Below are 25,766 nucleotides of genomic sequence, written 5' to 3' on the forward strand. Positions count from 1 at the left end.
GATTTCCCAGTGCTCTTGGCCACTTTATAGGATCTCCCTTTTTCTTTAATACATTTCCTGACTTTCTTTGTCAGCCATGGCTGTCTAATCCCTCCCCAGATAATATTTCGTTTCTTGGGGATGAACCTCTGTACTGTGTCCTCAATTATACCCACAAACTCCTGCCATTTTTGCTCTACTGTCTTCCCTGCTAGGCTCTGCTTCCAGTCTATTTTTGTCAGTTCCTCTCTCATGCCCTCATAATTACCTTTATTTAACACCATTACATCCGATTTTGCCTTCTCTCTTTCAAACTGCAGACTGAACTCTACCATATTATGATCACTGCTTCCTAAGTGTTCCCTTACTTTAAGATTTTTTATAAAGTCTGGTTCATTACATAGCACTAGGTCCAGAATAGCCTGCTCCCTTGTGGGCTCCATGACAAGCTGTTCCAAAAAGCCATCCTGTAAGCATTTCATGAATTCCCTTTCTCGGATAACCAGCTATCATTACCCTGGATTACCTATAATGAACTTTAATTCCAACTAATTCTTAAAAGAGGATTGAAATAGCCAAAAAGAGAACTGAAACAGTCAGTGGATAAAACTTAATTAAATAGTTTTCTGGAGAGACCCTGGCATGTTCCACCCAACAGAGTACCAAGGAGGCTTCAAAGACAGGAAATTCACCACAAGCTGATCTTTTTTTCTTGGGAGTTCTCTCAGCCTGTGCACTGTGGGAGAAAAGATAGCTATCTGGGTGAGAAACATGTTTTGTGTCTCACCCTTTTAGAATACATGAGATTAAATGCCAGTTCAACACTGGTCTGTGTGTGCTTATGAAAGACGGTGAGCTAGTGGGCAGATGGAATTCAGTGTGAAGTTATGCAACTTGGTAGGAAGAATAGCGGCAAAGATGATTTTCTAAACAGGGAAAGGGTTCAGAAATCTGAAGCAGAAATGGATTTAGGACTCCTTGTTCAGAATTTTCATAAGCATAATCTGCAGGTTCATTTGGTGGTTAGGAAGGCAAATGCAATGTCACTGTTCGTTTCAAGAGGGCTAGAACACAAGAGCAGAAGTGTACTGCTTAGGCTGCATAAGTCTCTGGCCAGACTGTATTTGGAATAGTATGAGCAGTTTTGGGCCACATATCAAAGGAGGGATGTGCTGGCATTGGAGGGGGTCCAGAGAAGATTTACAAGAATAATCTTAAGGATGAAGGGATCGTCCTGTGAGGAATAGTTGAGAACTCTGGGTTTGTACTCAATGGTGTTTAGAAGGATGGGGGGGGGGGGGGGGGGGTGGGGTATGGTGAAGGAGGGGGTGCTATTTGATTGAAACTTAGAATACGAGAGGCATGGGTAGAGTGGATGTGGAGAAGGTGTTGCCGCTATTAGGAGAGAGTAGGACCCGAGGGCAAAGCCTCAGAGTGAAGGGATGACCCTAAAAATTGAGATGAGGAGGAATTTCTTCAGCCAAAAGGTGGTTAATCTGCAGAACACATTGCTACAGAGGGCTGTGGAGGCCAAATCATTGAGTTACTTAAGACAGAGATAGATAGGTTCTTGATTGGTAAGAGGATCATGAGTTACAGGGAGAAGGCTGGAGAATGGGGTTGAGAAACTTATCAACCATGATCAAATGGTAGAACAGACTCGATAGGCTGAATAGCCCTCAATAAGCTGAATAGTACCTTATAGTCTTATAGGTACATGGAGCTTGGCCACAAATCAGGCATGATCTCATTGAAAGGTGGAACAGGCTCAACAGGCTGCATGTCCTACTCCTGTTCCTATGTTTATTAGAGTTTTCTTATTAACTCAAGGAGGCCTGATTTCATTAACTCCTTTATAAACACAAATACAGATGGTTTGGGAGAAAGGTACCCATAAGGGAAGAGATTCTTTATAAATTAACCCTCAAACAACTAAAGGGGATGGGTGAAGTCAGGAATTTGGGTTATCCCACCTGGAACTATAACAGCTTGGAGAACATTGGTGTTTAACATAGAAGTACAGTACAGTACAGGCCCTGCAGCCCTCGATGTTGTGCCAACCTTTTATCCTACTCTAAGATCAAACTAACCTACATACCTTACAACTTACAATTCATGTGTTTATTGAAGAGTGGCCTAAATGTCCTTAATGTATCTGACTCGACTACCACTGCTGGCAGTGCATTCCACAGACCCACCACACTCTGTGTATAAATAACCTACCTCTGACATCTCCCCCAAAACTTCCTCCAATCATCTTAAAATTATGCTGCCTCATGATAGACATTTCCACCCTGGGAAAAAGTCTCTGGCTCTCATCATCTTGTACACCATTATTGAGTCACCTCTCATCCTCCTTTGCTCCAATGAGAAAAGTCCTAGCTCCCTCAACCTTTCTTCATAAGACATGCCCTCCAGTCCAAGCAGCATTCTGGTAAATCTGCTCTGCACTCTCTCTAAAGCTTCCATATCCTTCCAAAATGAGGTGGACCAGATCTGGACACAATGTTCCAAATGTGGTCTAACCAGGCTTTATGGAGCTGCAGCATAACCTCGCATTTGCTCATAACAAATTGAGGCTCATGACCACAATTTCAACCCAGAAAAAAAAATCTAAAGAATTAGAGTTGGCATACTGTCACTTTGAAATCAATTTAACACTATCGAACAACCTACATCTGATACCAGTGTGTTTCTAGCAGACGTAAAGGACGTGATGAGAGTTTAAAAGTTTTATCCCTTGCTCAGTTAAAAGATTGAATGAAGTCCTTGCAACTAGAATTTCACCTGAAAGCCAGAAAACCTGAAGTTTTAAAAGGGGTAGTCAACAGTTTACAGGAGATTCAGTATGATAAAATGGTTAGAACAGTGGCAGAGAGACTACACTGGAACAGTAGAAATCAGAATTTCAAGAAGTTGGAAAGACAAAGAGAGAAAGAGAGAAGATTTGACAGAAATAGGAAAGGGAGGAAAAAGGGGAGAACAGAGAGTATTACCAGGATATTGTATCCAAAGAAAGCGTGGCCATATTTCCTCAGGACGAAGTCAGCAAGCATGTGATATTATAGCAAGCTAAACTCCACTGCTGGGGAAAAGCCATAGCCAGAGAATGCAGTAAGTGCCAAGGTGCTGGTAAATGGGATTGGAGAAGGTTACATGTCCATTCTGTTTTGTGGTTTGCATCTGGTGTAACCTTACACTGGCACCAGTGACTACTGAATTCGCCCACGTTCTGTCTGTGGACAGGATCCACCTACTCCTTTGTGATGATCTGGCAGGACCAAAGTCAATAGCATCTCCAGCAGTCCCCAAGAAGCTCGCTGAGTTCAGGGAGACCAAATAGATGCAGGGAGGATTTTTCCATGCCTGTGTGGTCATGTAATTCATGGGCAGACAGCAGAGGCTGAGCTGGCACTGTGAACAGAAGACCCTCCAGCCTGGCTATCTGAAACCTTCTGTTTTGGAATTTTATAAGACTCCGATGAAATAATGAACAGAATGCCCTTGGTAGCAGCCCAACAGCTGATTTACTGTTAAAAACAAAAACAGAAATTGCTGGAGAAACTCAACAGATATTGCAGCATCTGTGGAGAGAAAACAGAGTTAACATTTCGTTCCAGTCACCCTTCTTCAGAATGTTGTTAAAAGCACCAGCTCAGACAGCTCATGCTGAAACTGAGGAAGATGCAACCTCTGAAATCTGCAATATTAATAATGAGGGGCTGAGGAGGAAATGGACACCCCCTGTAAATGAGGAATGAACACATATGAGCAACAGATATACAACTGGGCATGTTGCCATGCACAAAACCCAAGCCCACATCAGTCAGTGTCTTGACCCCACAAGGACTCAGTAAGTTTCTGCAGAACCTGCTACACTGACCAGGTTGTGAGGAAACCCAACTTGCATTAAGACTTGCATCTATGACTCCTGAGCTGGCTTTTGGAGAACCATTAAGCAATGTGTCAGTACACTGTGTGAGGCCCCACCCTAATCAAAAAGGGGCTACCAGTATGTCCTTATCATTACGGATGTGGCTACTAATTTCTTAGAGACTATTCCCAATAATCAGATCTCCCAAGCAGTGGTTGCTCAAATCTTCAACTGGTATGGCGCGACCAGCCAGATCTGGGCTCAAGGTTTTGTCCAGAATACTCCAGGAAGTCACATATGACCAAGTGGAGATCTTTATCACAGTCACAAAAGGTGCTATAAAGGTATCACAAAAGGTACTGAAAAATATTGATCAGGCCAACCTCCTATGAGTACCCACAAAACTGGGATAAATTACTAGATTTTCTTCTGTTTGCCACCAGGAACTGACCCAACAGGTCAACCAGTTTTACTTCATTTGAATTAATTTACATGCACCAAGTTTGAGGGCCTCTTAAGAGCAATCAAGAAGAGGTTTATGAACAGAAGGGCAAAGTTTCCATATCAGGTTCTGAAGTAGAGTTCCAAAAGTGATTTGTAAAGTGGCTGAAGAACACAAAATTCTCCTAGCCAGTGATGCAACAACAGCCCTTAACCTTTCAGGCAGGAGTCCACATGCTAGCACATTTACCAATACTTGCTGAACCGAGTCTGGCTCAGAGGACTATTGAGAGCAGACAAAAACCTGGGGAATAGTAGAACTATCTGGTTGAGGCTCCAGATCGGGGGAAAAGAAACAAAGGGTGTGTCATGCCAACATGATAAAGTAATATCACACCAAAATGGAGATAGGCAGTCTGTTTCATTACCACTGCCCTGGAGGATGAGAGAAGCAGTGGGGATGTATTGGATGCTTGATGTGTCCAAGGCCAACATTGATCCTTCTACTTGCTAGTTAACTATTGCAGAAATACTGGCAAGCTTAGACTATTTACCTACCCACCTAGAAACAGAAAAGCGAGCAGAGTTAATGAGAATTGCTTACGTAGAGACTAGCCACGATGCACCACACTAGTGATGTGGATATGGGCAGGAACCTCCCATTAGGCGATATTCCTATCATTTGAGAGGGGTTTAACTACATGCTGGAGAGCTAATGGATCTGAGCAGGAATAGCTGGAGCTCCCCAGTTGTGCTTGTGCCCAGTTACTCAAGTTGGAAGATCGCACAGATAGTTCCAATACAGCAGCCTACATTTCTAAGATAGATTTACTCAAGGGGAACAGGCAGATGCCATAGAGTGCCCACTTGAATAAAATCTCTGTCTTCATAACTTCAGATTGGATATCATTTTAATAAGCAAGATTGTTCCAGTTTGGAGCTAAAAGCACAATGCATTTGGGAGTGACATTGGTGTAGGGGCATCTTCAGGAAGGTGTATCAAGAGCAGTGAGACCCATCAGATACTTCGCCAAAAAAACTAAAGGAACGGCAGAGATAGTAATCTACTATAGAGAAGCAGCCCCTTGGTTTATCACTAAATCTCAATCACAGAGATTGTTCCGAAACGGGTACAGAGGCAGTTGCTGCATTGCACAACCTGCTAGTGCTTGTGGAAACATTTAAGACCCAGAATTGAAATTTATTGTATCAACCATACTATTAAAAAAAATAAACATTGCAGGGAAATCAAATGTGATTACAGACACCTATCTAGAAACTAGAGACCTGGTTAGAAGGGAAGGTTATAAAGAACAAGGCTAGAAGACTTAATGTGTAGATATGATTGCTTGCTGTTTTAGATGTTAAATTCTTTTTCACCCTAAGAAGAGATCTATTTAATTCATTGTGAGGGGCATATATTATAATCCTGGATCACTTTTGGACATATTGGTCTTTAATTGAACTTTCTTTTTAAAGGGAGGATAGATAAAGCCAAAACGACAGATGTAAATTTAGTGGCTGTCAGGAGATATAGACCTCATGAAGTGACAAGGGAGCTTCAATGGAGTGGACTTAAAAGGGAGAAGTGCACTTCAAACTACACCTTGGTCTCAGCTTAGACTGTTGAGGTACTCAGTATACTAGCCTAGCTTCAAGCACGTGTGTTTGAGGAATCTATCCTTTAGTCACCCATGTGGGAAAGACTGGCTAAATTGGCTCCTTTTAAAACATGAATTCATTTTGTCTGGGAGAAAGGTGTCATAAAGGAGGGGAATGTTTCTAAGTTAACTTTGTTGCAAGCAGGGGAAGTGGGTGAATAATGAAGGCAAGCCAGTTCATTCTTCTTCTACTAGGAACATGTTCCCATCTGGAACCATAATGGCTTGGGAATCTTGCCTGGAGCCTGACCGTGACATCAACAAAATAGAGAGCTGATTAGTTGCAATAAGCTGATTAATTTACTCATCCGTGCCATACCTTCACTCTAAACATACACAAATACTTAGAAATCAGTGCTCTGTACGCCTACATTCCCCTGAAGGTATAAATACTGCTCCATTTGGGTTAGCATCCTGGGGCTTTGCTTTCCTATTGGGAAATTAATATGACCAAGAATGCTCAAGCCCAGCCCTTTTCAAAGGAAAGTCTGGGGTGGTTTACAGCCAGTGCTTTCCAAACTTCTTTCTGTCACCTTATTTGAGGTTTGAAAATTGTTGTGACCACCACCAGCAGTCCCTCTCCCCACATGAAAAGCCGGGGGGGGGGGGGGGTGACAACACATGTGTTAGACCAGAGGGTAGAGGTGAGAACATCTGAGATTGCAGTTGGAAGAGTGAGAAGGTACAAAGCTCTACCGTGACCATTACTGTCTTGGAGCTGATGTTTCCACTAACTGTCCCTGTTCCCTACTTGGTGTAAGCTTTGCCAGAACATCTCAGTTTGAGACAACATGCACTGACAACTACTCTGAAGATTGCAGGAGCAAATTAACATCAGAATTAAAAAATAAGTAGCCAAACCATATTTTTATTATGTTTATTCAGTCTTATAAATTCAGAAATATGGTTCTTGTACACTTCAAATGATAATATTACTAGAACTTAATACAATGGTAAAGATGTTACACATTTTAAAAACTCCAATGGCAGTAGATTGGTCTGTCTTATGACTTACTCCATTATTAGATGATCAGTCAAGGTGACAGTTGGAATGTTGCCCTGATGGTATGATGTTCAATCTTGGAAGGAGTGGGAATTGAGGTGAAGACAGAGGGAAAACTGACAATGCCCATCCTGTGCTAACTTGACTGTTAACAGCCAAGGCAGAGGTCAAGCAACTCTCACTTGCAGATTAAGTGAAGTTTAGGAATGATCTTCAAAATATATTTTCTCAATTCTATCCAGTTGATTTGCAAGTATTCTGCAAACTGTAGTCATGGAGAAATGAAAATTTATACTAACCTGGTGGTGGGGATGGTGGGAGGTAGGAAATCAGAATAGTGGTTTTAGTGGATGGATCATGTTGTTTTCCCCCTTCCTACTGTAATACAATGGAAACATTTAGGATCAAGCTCCAGAATCCTTTTAGTTTTCAAGCAAAAGATTTGGAAAATTGGCACTTTCATTTGCTGGATACCTTAACAATACACCTTCCAGGAAACTGTGCTGCTCACTGGATGGATGGATGGCATCGCCTGAAATTGTCTGGACCCAGGAAGACATCGGATGGTTGTATTATTACAGCTGTGCAGGAGAGTTGATAAAGGCAGCAAGTGATGTTAGACAATAGCATTGCAGTAAAATGTTTTTAATTAATGTCATATCTAGGCTTAAACAATGACATTAAATCCGTGAATTTTAATCTGCAATGTTCTGACTTTAGAAAATAATGAAAACAATGACAAAGCATGTAAGGAACCACATTTCTTTGTATTTATCCATTAAGTGACTCAGTACTCCCCACCCCATACATCCAATGTCAGTGTCAATATTCTCCCAACTGATAATGTTTTACCGTATCTTACAAACATAATGTGTAGTGCTTTGTTTTCATTTCATCCACCATCCATCCTGTTAGTAGCTTGCAACAGATCACAATTCAGTTGAAATGATCAGCACCTCCATCTTTTGGAGTTCAACTTTTGCTTGGGGACCAGGTTCAAAGTTATCATCTAAAATTAGCACCGTCAGAGAACAGACTTGGTTCACCTCAGCCTGGAGTGGACTTAAACCCAAGTTGTGGGTGGAAATAAATATGTCTCAGAACATTGGACCACAACAAACCTTTCCCCACCCTCCCTCAGCCGAAGCCGGATTGTATCAATTGACATGAAGCAAAATGATTGTGCTCTAATGAAAAGCATCACCCCTTTCCTGACTGATAATTGCTTTCTGTACAATCAAAGGTGGGCTATCTTTTTTAAAAAAATGGTGCAAAGTAAAAGGGCCAGCACAGTCCTTAGAGCATTAAAGGAACAATACAGACTGTGTTGGCTTTATCCAGAGTTGACCAAACAATCATGTTTAATCTTACTGGACAGTAAATGGATTTCTCAGGTTCTCAGGTTCTATCCTGCTGCACTCAACATACACATCAAAATTTCAAGCTTCAACAACACAAGACAGCTTCAAGTATTTTTGTTGCATTAATAAATTAATGAAAAAATGCTCTTATCACAATAACATAAATCAGTAAAAAATAATAAGATAAAAATTTCATCTCTGAATTACAAAGATACAAAAATGTATAAAAAAGTTTTTTTTTCCTCATATTCACCACCCCACCCCAAAGATGTTGGATATGTTTGAAGAGAAGCTTTCATTTATTTGTTTTAAAAGCAAGGAAGAAAACCATCACTCACCGACCACTGGTGTTCTGAAAGAAATTAAAAGCTAATGCGTCACAATGCTCAAGACTTAATACTGCTTCCTTCTTCAACAGGAAACAATGAAGATACAGTACGGTGGGAGTTTCTCAGTTTATAACCAAAGATCTTCTGTAAAATGAATGATTTCCAGGCAACCAAAATGACAACAATAGGACAGCTCTTACAATAGTCATCTCAGCTGTCTGGTGGCATTTTATTCATAAAGCATTTGGGGTCATTAGAGATTTTATAGGGCTCTTAATCTTTCCTCTGTCATTGAGCAAAGTTTGTTCATTTTGGGAGTGTGGTGTGTTAAATACATAACTAATTCCTGAGGAAGTTGCTTGGGTCAGCGTTCCTAAAACCGTGCTCAAGGTGAATGATGTGCAAGAGCTAAACCTGTGTTTGTCTGATCAACCAATCTACTACACATTTCTGTTGATCAAACAGGAGTTCCAAAGAGTTAGTAAAACAAAGATGGGGAGTATGCTGTATTACATTTGCCCTGTTCAGTAAAACAGAAGGGTCATGCTTTCCTGTGGATACAAGCAGTGTAACTTTATGGGGGATCAGTATCTTCAGTTTAAGGAGTCTTGCAAGGTTGTTTTACCATGTCTCTGCACAACGAATGACTAGATTAGATTAGATTCCCTACAGTGTGGAAACGGCCCAACAAGTCCACACCGACCCTCCGAAGAGTAACCCACCCAGACGCATTTCCCTCAGACTAATACACCTAGACACTACGGGCAATTTAGTACGGTCAATTCACCTAACCTGCACATCTTTGGACTGTGGGAGGAAACTGGAGCACCTGGAGGAAACCCATGCAGCCATGGGGAGAATGTGCAAACTCCACATAAGACAGTCGCCCAAGGCTGGAATCGAACCTGGGTCTCTGGCACTGCAAGACAACAGTGTTAACCACTGAGACTGGTGAAATGGTAAGGGCCAAGAATGCTTTATGCCAATTCTACTAATTACAATTGGTTATGCAAATAGTTGTTTTTAACAAATAAATTTTTAAAAAGCCAGGATATTGAAAATACGAAAGACGGATCTCTTCATTTATCTCATATAGTGGCTTCAAGGCTATATCCCCAGGAGAAATCTACTGAATTAAAGTATTTACAGCCAACAGAATAAGACTCATTTTGTCTTATTAACCTTTCTCTCTAAAACACAACTACCCCAGGTTTTAAATTAATTTCAGTTTTTTCTTTAAGTTACACAATTCTCACCTACAACTCCTGAATTGCGCCAGGTCCATTGAATTGTTAATGTATTTATAATATTAACTTATGTGTATTACACGTCAGAAAGTTAATAATAGAAAACATTTAACTACAGATGACGTAAAGGGACAATCTTGTTAGCCTGGGGAGTTTCCATAGGTGCTTAACTGAGAACCATCTGCTTCAAAAACTTGACTGAAATTCCCTAATATGGCCACCAGGGTAAATTTGACCCTATTATGAGTTGCAGATTCCTTATAATGCTTTTGATGTACTTGCAGCCCACGAATGCAGTGGTTCAAGAAGGCAGCTTACCATCATCTTCTCCAAGGGAATTAGTTAACTAAATTTTGAGGTGGCTAAAATACATAATTAATTACAACTTTTAGAACAAATTATGGTGCCAATTGCCCTTGTGAAGATGATGTTGTATTTTATCAAGATTGATATGTATCAGAGGTTTAAAAGAGGGGATTTGAAGGAATAATTGCTTAAAATAGGACTGCGAAAGGTAGAATATTTTCAGGTAAGAGTTCCAATTGATAATGGTAACTAAAATTAGAATTTCATTAGAATTTCATGAACCCTGCATTTCTAAAAGTTATGGATCCAAAATTCTCAGCAGAAGATTCCTTCTGTTATTGTGGTGTGTATGAGCTTATTTGTGAACAGGATGTTGTGAGTAAGAATGCACAGAGAAATTCATAAGTTACATTACAGAATGAACTTAACCAGTATGCACTGTGTTTATAAATAAATGCACATTTAGGATTTACAGTATAAATTTCCTGACCACAATGTAATGACGATTTCTGCTGTGAAGCCCCTCTTTAAGTAATGAATAGATTTATTTCTTAGAAAAAGATATAGAGTCCCTTGCCTGTCATATTGAGCATGTACTGTAATAGTGCAGAAATTTCAAAATATCACAACAAGAAACACATTTATAAAAATAATGGTTCCGTTATTTTAGATAAAATGCTTGATAAAGTGATTTTGTATGTTTTCTTCAAGGAGACCTTATGAATGGCAAACTGCACCATCTTCTCCATTCACTTTAGATTAAATAGTTATCTGAGTGCATGTATTGGTTTGGCAGTGCAGCGCTTATTTGTGTAATTGGGAGGGGGACTGAAATTTACTCACAACAGCAGGTTATTCAGTAACATGATCTATACGATGCAGATTGGCATAAACTGGGCAACTCCAAACTCGTCCATTGCATCATTTTCTCTTGAACAAAGAGATACTGGATTGCAAGTCAGTTCCCCATCAGGTTATACTGGTGAAGCAAATTACATGTTACTACTATAGTTTGAATAAACTCTCAATTAGTCCCAAATGCAATTATTACTGTACTAATATTTATCACTTACATTTGATAACATGAGCCTACAATAATTCCATCATGAAGATTAGTGATGATTTGAAGAAATATAGGCTGTTGCCGGTCTTGAGCTTGAACACTAGAGGATGGCAGTAGTTTTCTTCCTTATTTAACCTATCTACCCTGTTATCTACCATAAAACTCTACAGAGAAAGATGGAAGTTGCTGCTAATAGAGGAGATCATCTCTCTCTCAAGTGGGTGCAGAAATTAAATATTCTCCTAGTCTGGAATGTTCAATATTCTCTGCTTTTTTGGCACTCACAATGGTGCCTGAATCAGTGCGATTTCAAAGTAGATATGTCCTCTGATAGGAACAATTTTGAGAATGAAGTAATATCCATTTTCCTTTTATTTAACTCTTGACCCAATGGCTCTGCAGGCTGTGGCTGGTTCCTTTGACCCCTCAAGTTTTAGGTAGAATGATTTGTCCCGTTTCTCAGTAACATTTGGTCTTCGTGCCACTTGTGCCTTTGGGTACCCACAGAGACAAAACGCAGACACAGGAAAGCGATATTGCCTCAAGACTGCGTATCAGCTCTTGCCATTCTGTTTAAATAAAAGCAAATTAAGAACAGACTTATTTTAAACTCAATCAGACAAGGCAACAGTGATAAACATCAGAATTCAGGATTTTCAAAAATAACTGGTTAATGCATTAAAAAAAACAAACAGGTTTATCAAACTCAGATACAGTCTCAAATGCAGAGTACAGGGCTGATCTCTACTTGCTATTATATCTCAGTGTGCTTTTTTTATTTTCAAATGCTCCTCATTTTTAATTGAAGAACAGCACTTAAATTGAGGGTCACTAACCATCTCAAAGTTGCAGCGGAACATACTGAATTCAAATATAGTGTGGATAAGTGAAGGTTAGTAATATAGCAATGATAAGCTGGAACTACAATACTCTGAAAGGTGGGGCTGAACTCCATTAATGGCATGCAATTAGAAGTGAAGCCAAACATTTGGTTGAGCTTGTATTATCATGAATCAGAAGTGAGACATCAAAATCAAACTCTAGTGAAAACCAGCCATTTTTTGAACCTCATTATTAACAAATGCATTATTGTGAAATGCTACCTTAGAGAATGGACCCGGCTGAAGCCACTTTAAAGTCAGTACAGAAAGAAAAACATATTGAGCATCTTTAGTTAGTTTTCTCAGTTATGCCATTTTGAGGAGCAACAGCCAGGTGCTTTCCCAAAAGGAGAGATAATCATAAAGGAGAACTGATTATCTGGGCCTAGTTTGGTGCATGTTCTACTTAGACCTATTATTTGACATTAGTTTACAAGTTACAGAATAGCACTGGTATTGCATTAGAGAATGAATTACAACTGCATATAATGTCGATGAATCAATGGGAAATATTTGCAATGTGAATGAAACAGAGGAAATACGGTTTATCTAAGACAGGAAGGAATGTGATCCATTTAAATTCAGTTTCAAATTTTGGAATTCTATATATAGGAAAAATGACTTTTTTATTGAAATGCATTATAATAAAAGGAAGAGATAAAGGACCAATGATGTGAGAATCAAACAAGCAGATGTCTTTTATTTCACATTCCATAATGCTAATGCATTGTGGTGGGGTGAATACAACTTAATTCATTTGAAACCCATTTAATTGGAGGGAATATGATCAACTGAAGTTTATATAGCTTAAAAAATTAAGACTAGATGAGAGGGTGCGAAGAAACTCTGCATGGCATATAAACACCAAAACAAACCAGTTAGGAAAGATGGTTGGTTTCTGTGCTGAAGATGTCAAATAGTTTTCTGTAACTGGATAAGATTTGTATATTGGATATTCAGTAATACGTATATACAATATTCCATCTTAATAGGTCCAAACAGGGTAGATCAAAATGCATGTACTGAAAGGGTTTGATCCCCTTTCCCCTAAAGCGATTCCATATCCCGAGTCTGCACCACTACAGTCACCCAAACTATCTTTCATTTTAGATTAGATTCCCTACAGTGTGGAAACAGGCCCTTCTGCCCAACAAGTCCACACCGACCCTCCGAAGAGCAACCCATCCAGACCCATTCCCTTAGATTCACCCCTGACTAATGCACCTAACACTACAGGCAATTTAGCATAGCCAATTCACCTAACCTGCACATCTTTGGATTGTGGGAGGAAACTGGAGCACCCGAAAGAAACCCATGCCGACATGGGGAGAATGTGCAAACTCCACACAGACAGCTGCCTGAAGCGGGAATTGAGCCCAGGTCCCTGGCGCTGTGAGGCAGCAGTGCTAACCACTGAGCCACTGTGTTGCCCTTTATATGGAGGTCAAAGACGGACTAGAGGGACACCAGGTAAAAAGCTCTAGATAAGATGGGGAAAGGATGTATCCAATGTCACCCTCATCGTGATGGCTAACTTTTGTGTTTGTCTGCAACAAGTTGTGCATAGACCATAGGTACGCAAATGCCAAGTTTCGCTACGCACGGAGGTTCTAGCTGATTCGGTGGTATGAAGGATAGGTTGCCTTGTTGCCGTGGAATGCTCCAAGTAGTCAGACTGTCCCATTTCACCTGCACCTAGAGGAAAAATCACCTTTGGCATCAAGTATATCAGGCAGTGATGAACATCTAACGTCCTCGAAACCCTACAAGAATGGAGAGGGTTGCTTCTGTCAGGTGGTTCCCTGAGCAGACCGTCAATCATTTGGCAGAATTTCTCATCATCAGAACTTTTCAACAAGCACCAGGACGTTGCTTTGCTAGTGTGAGAAGCGAACTACCTGGCTGATCCTACTCTCAGACTCTCTGTGCCAACACACACTGCCCTTGAAGCAGATGTGGGAGCGGTAGAGAATGTCATACAGCTCCTTCTGGAATGTGCCTTTGTGAAGAAAGTCTGAAGAGAGATGCAGTGGTTTTTGTTGATGTTTGTACCGAGCAGTACCGCGAAGTACGACTCTGTGCTATACGGGGTGTGCCCTGGGAAACAGAGCCAAGAAAACACCTACTGCGCCTGGAGGACCATCAACTCAGTAAAAGATGCTCTTTGGGTGCCCAAAACTTGTTGGTTTCCAGTGTACCAAGTTGACCTCGACCGAGTGTTGCGGTCTTGCATAGTGCAAGGTCCATGACTAGATACTCAGCGATGTATTAGAGCTTGGGATAGCTGTGGTCAGGGCAGAGAAGGGAAAGACTATGGTCTTTCTGCCAAAGTACAAGGGTCTGTTCAGTTGTCAGACCTTCCTGTTGCCTCAAAATGAATACAAATAATTTCCTGCATGAGTAGAAAACAGCAGAGAAGCTCTGTGAAATGTCAAAATTCCAATATTTTGTTTGGCTTTTTTAACTGCAAAGACTGTACAGAATTGATTTAGAACCTTTTTATGTACGTTACAGATGACTATTATGAATAAATTATATTTTGGCAATAAAATAATCACTGAATGATTCTTTTTGTGTTCTCTGCCTGAAGGCATGCCCAACCCACAGCATCCACCATGGGTAGGGCAAGGAGGTAGACCTCAACACATCCCAGCAGGAACATAATCAAACTACTTGCTTGAGGTATCAAGCTGGTCAAAACCAGGGGCCCATCCAACTAAGTGAACCAGCCCCTGTAGGAATCCAAGTTGCTGTGACAGCACACATCCACACGCATATTGTAGCCTGGAGCTATGGATAGTGATTGCAGCCATGGCCATGCAACTAAGGACAAACATTGCACAGCTCTGAGTAACAATACGGGTTTATTTTACTTCCACAGCCATGAAATAATGCAACTGCGAAGTGCAAGCTGAAAGTCTAATCTTGTCATAATGAAGTTGATTATAAACTTCAACAATGCACAGAGGTTGGTTGGAGATCAAACTCCAAAAATCATTATGAAGTTCTAACATTATGAAAATTTACTTGCAACAGACTGTCAATTACTGATTTCATGCCCAAGACAAATTTATAGCAAAGACGAAAAACTTTCTTTCAAGCTAACATGTTTCATCACATTTTTGAATTGGTTGCAAATCTTGGATACTTGAGGAACACTTATGCTGAGTTTAATTTATTCTCTCTTGTGATGTGAATGTTAACCAACTTTTTATTCAACAAAATATAAACTAAATGTAAAGAAATTGTAGAAAGACATTGCATAAATATGGCACATGGCATTTTAAATTAAGACTGCTGATTTCGTACTAAAACAGTCCCTCTTCAGTACCTACACAGGCACTTCTTCCGCCGTGACACTGATGACTGTATTGGTGCAGCGTCCTGCACCCAGGCTGCACTGGAGCAGTTCATCGACTTCGCCCATAACTTCCACCCCGCCCTCAAAATCACTTGGACCATCTCAGACGCCTCCCTCCCCTTTCTTGACCTCACCATTTCCATCTCTGGTGACAGTCTCCAGACGGACGTTTACTACAAAGCGACAGACTCCCATAACTACCTGGACTATACCTTCTCCCACCCAATATCCTTCAAAAACTCTATCCCATTCCTCCAATTCCTCCAGTTCTGCTGTATCTGCTTGGACAAGGAGACATTTCACTCGCGAACATCCCAGATGTCCACCTATCTTGAACCATGTGCTTTTCCTCCCTCCATCATTCAGACAGCCCTCTGCTGCACCACCTCAAATTCCTTGTCCCACTGCTCTAAACCCCCTTCAACGCAATAAAGACAGAGACCCCTTGTCCTCACCTACCACCCCATCACTCCCTGCATCAAGCGCATCATCCTCAAACACTTCAACTCCAAACAGACCCCACCACCAAGATCTCCCCTCCCCACTCCTCTCTGCTTTCCACAAGAACTGCTCCCTCCAACAATACTTGGTTCAGGCCACCCCTGCCACCGAACCCCCAGGTACCTTGCCCTGCAACCTGGAAAAGGTACAAAACCTGCCAGTACATCACCTCCTCACCTGTATCCAGGGCCCCAAACAGTCCTTCCAGGTGAGACAGAGGTTCACTTGCCTCTCTTCCAAACTAATTTACTGCATCAGGTGCTCCCATCATGGTCTGCTCTACATCGGAGAGACCGAACATAAACTTAGGGAATGATTCGCTAAACATCTCAGCTGGGCCCGTAAGGGCCAACCAGACCTCCCAGTCACTCCCTATTTTAATTCCCCCAACCATTCGCTTTCCGACATAACCATCCTTGGCCTCCTCCACTGCCAAAACAAACAACACCTCCTATTGGAGGAGCAACACCTCATCTTCCACCTGAGCACCCTACTGCCCAGAGGACTCAACACTGAATTCCCCAATTTCAAATAACCTCCCTTCCCTTCCCCTGACTCCCTTCCCAGTCCTCCCACTCCAATGCTCCCTGCCATCAACCAGATTCATTCCTCCCATTGACTAACCAGGTCGTACCCTCTGCCTGTCTTTACCTATCCCCATTTCACCACCCTGCCCCCGCCTCCCCCTCCCCCTTTATCTGCAGCCATCTCCCCCCATCCCCGCCTCAGTCCTGAAGAAGGGTTACACTCGAAATGTCAACTTCTGCACCCCCTGGTGCTGCTTGGTTTGCTGTGTTCTTCCAGCCGCCTGCCTGTCTGGTTTAGTACTGAAATACAGGTACATTTTGATTCCCTGTGTGAATCAGATAAGAGATAAACAAATTCCTTACACTTGGAAGCTAAGCCTATTAATTTAACTAAAGAATTATCATGCAGATTTCAGCATTTAAAGAGCACCATTCAAATCCCTTGTAATACCTTGTACTTCATCTCTTCAAATTCCAATACAATATAATTTTTGTTTTCTGGCACAATTTCTTTCCTCACCTATGCCAATGCCATTTTATAACTTTAAGAAGTAATTGCTTTGAATTCCAAGACCTTGTATTTTGGATATTAAAGGAAGTGTTTTCAGAATTAGTTACCATTCATTAGATTTTGTTTTTAATAATTAATTCAGGTCAGTGGGATTAAGATGTGAGATTTCATTTTATTCAGATAGAAGAGCTATGAAACATCAGGTAAAACCAGAAACACACTGTGTGAGAACTGTCTGCATAAATTACATTTTTATATAATGACCCAGTTCAGAAACACTCATCATCCTTGTGTTGAATTATTGTATTTGTGTATTACAGGGACTTAATAACAAAGCAACTATGTGCCTCAACTGGTTCACGTAGTGCTTATGCTTCATACAAGTTTCATCACAATCATTTTCATTTAAACTAAAAGCTTACATTTCAGATGCTCAGAAACGCTTCACAATTCTTTATTATGACTAATCTTCTCAATCATTCTTTTCAATCTATATTTTTGCCTGCTTGGAATTTGAATGAAGGTAATGACATGAGAAAAAAAGGTATTGTCTCTTACTCTACCTTGTTATTACCAACATCCTTAAAACTTTGGAATACACAATTAGTTTTAGCATCTTCTTCTTTCTATAATCAACTTTTAAGTTTCAAGCACAATTAATGACTATTTCTTGTTTTATCTTGACTTTTCTTTCACTCTGTTCAGAAATGATAATGTGCTCTTCCACGGGTTTTTTCCTTCAAAAGAATTCCTGTGAAGGGCATGCCTAATGTTAAAATGAGTAAATGGCAAAGCAGTAAATTAGGAAGAAATAATTAGACAATGCCAAGATTGGAGTTAAAAGTCTGGAGAAAGAAATTCTGACAGGTTTAACAGTCTTATACAATAAGTTTGTACTGTCCCAATAACAGCCTGTTGGCACTGTAATTCACAACTACAGGTGTTTGAACATTCAATACACATAATATACATGATTGCCACACTTGCATCAGTCCATTAGTCATAACAATTTGTACTTACTCTGAATCTGGCGAAATCTCTGAGATGCTGTGAGATGTTGCAGAATGTGGTGTTGAGGGGCATGGGGCAGAGGTCATTGAGGATGTCTGTGCCCCTGAAGGGGTAAAAGTTGTCTGTGGGGCAGATGGAGTGGTGGTGGAGGGAGCAGAAGAAAGGGCAGAAGAATTAAAAGAAGCAAGGATGGAGGACAGAATATCCAATTGCTCTGTAGAAGGTTGTCGGCTTGGTAATGGACCTAGTTGCTCTCTGGAAGGCTGTCTTCTGGGAAGAGTATTTAGTTGTTCTCTGGAGGGATGCCTGCTAGGCATTGGATCCAAACGCTCTCTGGATAAATACCTGCGAGACATTGTGTCGAGTTGCTCTCGTGAAGAATGTCGACTTGATGTTAGACCTAGTTGCTCTCTAGATGGTTGTCTTCTAGATAGGGTATCTAGATGTTCTCTGGAGGGTTGTTTATTTGACAGAGCCTCTAAATGTTCCCGGGATGCATGCCTACTGGGAACAGTGTCCATCTGCTCTCGCGACATTTGCCTATTAGGTACAGTGTTTAGCCATTCCTTGGACATTTGTCTTACAGGTAACATATCTAGATGTTCTCTGGAACCATGCCTCCTTGGTATTGAGTCTAGCTGTTCTCTGGACCCATGCCTACTGGGTACTCTCTCTTGATGTTCTCTAGAAGCATGCCCACTTGGGGTTATGTCTAGCTGTTCTCTGGACCCATGCCGGCTGGGAACAGTTGCTAGTCGGTCTCGTGATGCATGCCTGCTGGAGAGTGCGTCCAACTGTTCCTTGGACATATGCCTCCTGACTAGCATATCCAACTGCTCACGTGATGAATATCGGCTGGCCGGTTGAGACAGACTTCCAGCACCGGAGTACATTCGGCCGTAGGAGGCTGCTGGAACAACCCTGGGACCTAGTGTTGAAGTATTGTACCAAGGCAACTCAATCTGCATTCTGTTGATGGAATTTGAACTTTCATTCTTCAGAGTTGCAGATGGATATTGCATTCTGTTTTTCAGAATCCCTAGACAAAACATATAAACACAGTACATAATATTTCATGATTTTATACTGAATGATAAAGAGTCAAAATAAATTATCCCTAGCTTGCCCAACTGCAAGCCAAAAAATTGTAGAAAAGTAATAATTGAATTCCGTGTCCCCAAGTCACGCAGAGGCAAAAACTGTCCAGTATTTGCACTCCTGATTACTGTGATAACTTTTATTTGAAAGAAAATACGAGGGATTGATTAAGCTGTTGTTATACTATGAAACTGACAGTAACCACTGCCATTTGCAGAGTTAAGTCAGAAACTCAGAGGCTGCTTTCACTGATTTCGCTAGCTCTTATAAAGTTGAAACATTTGCAGCTGCAAAATAATTAGAAATCACTGAATTAACATGAAATCGCACAATCTGTACTATCATTTGCAATGTAAAACCCTTAAAAAATATTATGTCTTATGAATTAAATATAAGTGGGGTTTCAGTACACTAAACCAAACGACAAACAAGGCACTAAAAAATTAAATTTTGTATTTGTGGAATATTGACTTCTCCATGTTATGATACAAATTGTATGGATTCATAACAAATTGAAAAATTATACAATTTCAGCTTCTACTCAAATTCCTCTGATTATGTTCCAAAATTTATTTCATTTTCTGGAAGTTACAAAAATACTTTGAACACTTGCTTGTGGTTTTTTTGGTCTGCTGTCTGTGAGAACCACTTATTGTGCCTGCCTGATGCTCTCACTTGCTAGAAATCTACTATTGCTAGTGCCAGAATGAAATTTACATTGGGAAAGATGAAATCTACGTCACAGGACTCACTTGATCTTTTTCAGTAGTTTCCTTCGCAGTCAGCGCTGACCATCATCATTTTGCTCCTGACCACATCTGACTGTTCAGTTATAAAAAAGATCACATCTTGTTCTCATAAATAGTTTGGCAGTTTTTGTTGTCTATAATCACACTTGCAATTCTTCACTGAGTAGAGGATTTATAGCACCCAATTTTGCGAAAAACAAAATTGGCCCAAAATAGAGGCCCACAATTGTTCATTCAGCCATCTCCCATTTGAAGGGGATGCAGATCAAAGAACTGAGAATGGAAGTTAGCACCTGGCTTTCAAGTCACACATTACAATGCTATGCAGTAGAGTTATTTTGAAAAGATATTAATCAGATATTTTAATTAGAAAGTACTTGGATTCATTATCACACTTTCAAATCAGAAAGCATTTTGCAGTATAATAGAATATAGCAAGCCCAACAGTCAGATAAGCTAAATTATCATTTAACATTGAGTTTTCACATGAAGGTTCACTTTAAAAACTTTACTTAAGATAACTTTGTTTCAAGACCGCAGTTCTCTGGGTTTGGATGACATTATAAGTTTGAGCATATCACAGCCTTTCTTTTAACGTGGAAGTCCAATAAATCTATTCAAGTCAAGAGGTTCAATGTGAGTCTGTCTTCTGCTATATGTTCATGCAGAAAGAAATATGAAGGAAATACAAAAATGTTCCCTATTTCATACACTTGCACGTATACTGGATATTGACACAAAATCAAAAAATAGAGTTTTTGTGCGATCTTTGATGTGTGTTATTGCATCTTGTTGTGCGTGACCTGACCAACATCTGATCAACACTTGCATCTGTAAAGACACATTATCTGGTTACTATGTTGTATTTGTGAAATCTCACTATGCACAAATTACCTGCAACAGTTCCTTATATTACAATAGTAACTACACTTCAAAAGTATCTGAGAAATACTTTGCGATGTCCTGAAGGCACAAGGCTATAATAATGCAAGATTTTTCTATTTCTGGTATATCTCATTGCTCCATATTTTGCATCTTGATTGTTACCATCACTCTTCATCGTATACCTTACAGCCTTCAGGTGGTTAGCCTGTGGATCTTCTCTACTGGCCCCTTTTGTGGATCCTATATTTATAATATCAGTTCAATAATTCTTCAGCAATTTCCAGGTACATACAGCCTGGTTTGGCAACTGCTCTGCTTGGGATCGTAGGAAGTTCGTGTGTAGAGCCCAGACCATCATGGCAACCAACCTTCCATCCTTGGACTCCAATTATATGGCTTGCTGCTGCTGAAAGGCTGCCAACATCATCAAAGACTTTCGCACCCCGGTAATGATCTCCTATAATCTTTTCCATCAGGCAGAGGATACAGAAGCCTGAATGCATACACCAGCAGGTCCAAAGACAGCTTCTTCCTGGCCATTATGAGACTACAGAATGGACTCTCTAACCTCAAATAATGCTGATTTTGCTAACGTTGATCTCTCTTGTACGCCCTGTGCAATGTTACGTGTATGCCTCCATTTAAATCTTTTGTTCTGTACATCCCTGATTACTATGATTTGCCTGTATTTCTTGTAAACAAAGATTTTCACTGTACTTTGCTACAAGTGACAATAAATCAATCAATCAATCAATCAATCAATCAATGCTGAGGACTCTTTTTGCAATCTTTTCTTTACCTTTGCGCTGTCGCTCTTGTTTTAATAGATGGGTTGGTGTACTCTCATCACCGCTGGCAATAGATGTGTCAGGTTGGTTGTTGTTAGTGGCATCCTTATTGAAATCAAGGCCCAGCTTTCTTTCTGAGCCCCACTTCTGCAGTGAGCAGGCATGAACTTCACACTCACCCAGTGCTGGCCAATAGGATATTAAATCATTGCCATCACAATCTGTAAAATATAATGAAGCATTTTACAGGCCCTGCCTGCATCAAACAAAGTGCAAGTTGTGTGAAAATTTTACCACAGCTAAGAACTGGGAATTAGCACAAAATAGGCCAATGTCTAGAGTTCCGGCTCTGAAGGCAAATTCTCTGCTGATTCAAAAAGAGGTTGTAAAGTTCAGCTGTCAGGCTTGTGTGCCCAAGGCAGTGTGTACCACATTTCGTATGGAAAACGAATTTCAGGCTGGGAAAAAGAAGGTACTGTTGGTAAGTTTAATCCTTAAGAATTATACTGATTTTGTTTGTTTCTGGACTTTTCTAGCCTCAAAAGGTTTGCCCATATAAAATGGAACCATAAAAATCTGTCTGACCTGTATGATTGAAGCCGATGCTTAAATGTATGTTTTTCTCATTTAGCACTGAGGTTCGTTTGAATTTTGATCTCTTCATCGTTTGCTGTTGAGTGTAACATTTTCGTATTTATAAAATACCCGACTTGGGAACAATTTTCTGCAGTTTTCTTGCTCAGCACTAACACAGCAGTAGTCACACTGGGATGGAATGGAATTCCCCTGGGGGTTTTTGGATGAGAAAAACTGTATTCATCAAGGTAACAAGTACTGGTACACACCTACAGTTACTGAACAAGACAGCTAGATGGCCCATACCATTGTTCTTCAAATGTAGCAACATGGGCATACAGATCCCTGGATCCTTTCAACTCACCATTGGTAACTATGTTTCTTTCCACAGAGAAAAACAAAACTGTAGTTGTGTTTGCCAGAGGCAACACACTTCACTTTCTCCTTTGGAAGATTCACTAACTTAACCAAACGTACTATGTTCCTGGATATCAAAATTCTGCATTATACAGTGCAATATATAGCACCCAAGATTTGTTTAGACTATTGAACCAGGTTGCCATCTCTGCCAGGTGGAAGACTATTTTGTAGATAACCTACCCTGAAGGCCCAAAGAAAACAGGTGGTAGTCTCTCAATCACTTTGGCATTCTAAATGTGATTATGCCTCCCCACTCAGTTTCTGTTCACTTAATTTTTCTTCTGAGCTTCATTCGCCCTTGTGACTAACTGTGCCCCATAAATATTTCAGATTCATTCGGAAGCAGAACAGTGACTGAAAGAATTTTTATTCACTTTTGTGAGCATGTACCTAACATTTGAGCTGCTTGGCAGATTTCACACCCTGTTGGGTTATCTAGCTATGTTTGAGACCTTATACTAATTATACATAAAATTGTGTCACCAACCTAGTATACTCCAGGCTGACTCAATTTTGCACAGGTTTTACCATACCATACAAAATAAAGGATAAAAATGTTGTTACAACTCCATTCAGTACTAATCTTGAATATGGCAGGGATTTGCCAATCACCACTGATGATAGCAATGTAACATTTAAAACTTCTGTGCAGCAATTTTTCTTTCTTTGTAGTGGTTGTTCATGCAGGTTCTCTGTAGTATTCTCAGAAGAGGGGAACTTACCAATAGTAGTGAGTAAATCAGAAACTTAGAAGTATTGTGTGTTTGGCACTAACAGCAATGTCATCCATATATAAAACTTACCTTGGTCAAATTGCTAAATATACCAAGAGATGTAGAGAGATTTCCTAATATTCTATATACACACACTTATCTGATAAATAAATGTAATTGATGTACCACAGTCACACTTAAGAAGCATATTGACATGTCAAAATAAACCAAAGAACCTTGGATGCTGGAGATTTGAAACAAAAACAGAAATTAATGGAGAGATGCAGCAGGTCTGACAGTGTCTGAGGGATGAAAGCAGACTTAATGCTTTGAGTCCAGATACACCAGTTCTGTATTTTTTGTTTTTGTTTGGGTATATACACTGCTTATTGCACAATGTTCAGCTCCATTTACAACTCTTCAGATACTGAAATGGTATGTGCCTACATGCAACAAGACCTGGACAACATTCAGACTTGGGCTTTTAACTGCCAACTAAAAATCTCACCACACAAGTGCCAGGTAATGACCATTTTGAACAACTGGAATTATAATCATTTTCCCTTGGTTTTCATTAATATCCTGGTGTCACTATTGACCAGAAACCTAACAGTACCAGCCACATTAACAATGTGGCAAGGATAACAGGTCCAAGAGAATTACTTCACGGTGAGTAACTTGTGTCTTTATTTCACAGACTCTTTCCACAATTTACAAGGACTAAGTCAGGCATGTGATAGAATACTCTCAACTTGACTGGGTGAGTGTCGTTCAACGACAGAAGAGATTTGTCTCAATCCGAGTCAAAACAACAAACTGGCACCCCATACACCAATTCTACGGTAACTCCCTCCACCACTAGTGCACTCAATTGCCTCCAAGATAAACTACAGCAACTTGCTGAGGTTTCTGTGATACAATCTCCCAAAGCTGCAATGCATATCACGTGGAACAACAGCGGGAACACCACAACAATGTGGCTTGGAAATAAATTGCTGTTCTTACAGCAACATTTATTTAAATTCCTGAACTGCTAACAGCACATGGGAGGGTCTTCACTACAAGGGGTTAAAGAAAGTGGTCCAGAAACATATTTTTGAGAACCTATGAATAGAAATAATTATCATTGTGTTGTTCAAGTTTGCAAAAGGACAATTTAGACTGCATAAATACTCAAAAATGAGCACTCAATATAAGTTATCTATATTAGAAAGATCTTTTCGAGGAGAATAGGGAAATGTCGAGCCAACAGAAACAAAGAGGATGGGAAACAATAATCTGGCACAAATTAACAGTGACTTGGACAAATGTGGATTAATCAGACAAAATCAGAGGGAGTGTAGTAGATATTCACTGAACTAATTCCTGGGACGGCATAACTGTCCTGAGGAGACTGGGTCTATTGTCTATAGAAGAATGAGAGGTGATAACATTGAAACTTATAAATGTTTAAAGGGCTAGACAGGGTGGATCCAGAAAGAATGCTTCCTCTGGCTGGGACTGGGGCATACAGTGGGAGTGGCGAGGAGACTCAGATATACCGATCAGATCATTTTTCACTGTTTGTCATGCAAAGTCATGAACATTCCGAGGGCAGTCAACTCTTGATTCTGAAAAGTGGTCAGTTTACCCTGAAAGCTTATAGTCTCTCAAATGTTTGAGTAAGGGTTGTCTCATGCTGCTATTAATCAGTAGCAACACAAAGAAGATTCTACACAAAGAAGATTCTGTCTTCAAGCCAAAAAGATGTTTTCTCTATTACAGAAATAAGTAGTGTGCTCCATGAATTTTAGTGTTGGTTTGAGGTCAGGCATGTAAGCTATCACAAAAAGTTGTGGATCGGATTAAACAGAATATCCCTTTGGCTTTTCACATTGGCAGTACCCAACCAGTCCATGCTTGCAAAACTCTCAATACAGTGTCAAACATTTGCCAGATAATCCTGAATATGAGAGAAATTATGCTGGCTACCAATTTATATTTGTTAGTCAGGCTCACAGTATGGTGCATTTGCTTGCACTGGGAACTATCCTTGAATTGGTATCCTTGTGAAATGGTCTGAGGAAAATTTTCAACAAAATGTCATTTTCCACCAATAACTCAAATTTCTTGTATGGAAGTCTCTATTCTATACCTCTTTGGCACTGGCAAAAGGTGAACTTTTCCTTTTCTTGTTGGCTGCAATGTAACAAACTGAAATAGCTCTGGGTGTTCCCAATTCATCAACCAGTTAGCTTACACTCCCAAATGGACTGTACAAAGAACACAGAACATTATAGTGCAGTACAGGCCCTTTGGCCCTCGATGTTGCACCGCCCTGTCATACTAATCTGAAGCCCATCCCACCTACACTATTCCATGTACGTCCATTTGCCTGTCCAATGACGACTTAAATGCACTTAAACTTGGCGAATCTACTACTGATGCAGGCAAAGCATTCCATACCCTTACTACTCTCTGAGTAAAGAAACTACCTCTGAC

At 40.3% G+C, this 25,766-nt stretch overlaps 2 protein-coding genes across 5 annotated transcripts in view; both read right to left on the reverse strand.

The window, feature by feature from the left end:
- The window catches only part of slc26a6 (solute carrier family 26 member 6), a 160,835-nt gene extending 152,123 nt beyond the window's left edge, over positions 1-8,712 (reverse strand). The window contains exon 1 of the mRNA XM_072581954.1: positions 8,658-8,712. The gene's annotated coding sequence lies outside the window, so the exon portion shown is untranslated. The remainder of the gene's footprint in view (positions 1-8,657) is intronic.
- Positions 8,713-11,677: 2,965 nt separating this feature from the next.
- Positions 11,678-25,766, reverse strand: part of LOC140483641 (cadherin EGF LAG seven-pass G-type receptor 3-like) — a 253,976-nt gene continuing 239,887 nt past the window's right edge. For 3 of the 4 annotated variants that reach the window (XM_072581951.1, XM_072581949.1, XM_072581948.1), the window contains 3 exons: positions 21,588-21,797; positions 18,066-19,095; positions 11,678-11,833 (listed from right to left, as the gene is read on the reverse strand). In XM_072581951.1, coding sequence (XP_072438052.1) covers positions 11,806-11,833; positions 18,066-19,095; positions 21,588-21,797 — 1,268 coding nt within the window. In that variant the 3' untranslated portion in view covers positions 11,678-11,805. The remainder of the gene's footprint in view (positions 11,834-18,065; positions 19,096-21,587; positions 21,798-25,766) is intronic. The other variant, XM_072581950.1, reaches the window with a different exon arrangement.

The sequence above is a fragment of the Chiloscyllium punctatum genome, chromosome 12, assembly GCF_047496795.1.
Source record: "Chiloscyllium punctatum isolate Juve2018m chromosome 12, sChiPun1.3, whole genome shotgun sequence".
Taxonomy (NCBI): Eukaryota; Metazoa; Chordata; class Chondrichthyes; order Orectolobiformes; family Hemiscylliidae; genus Chiloscyllium; species Chiloscyllium punctatum.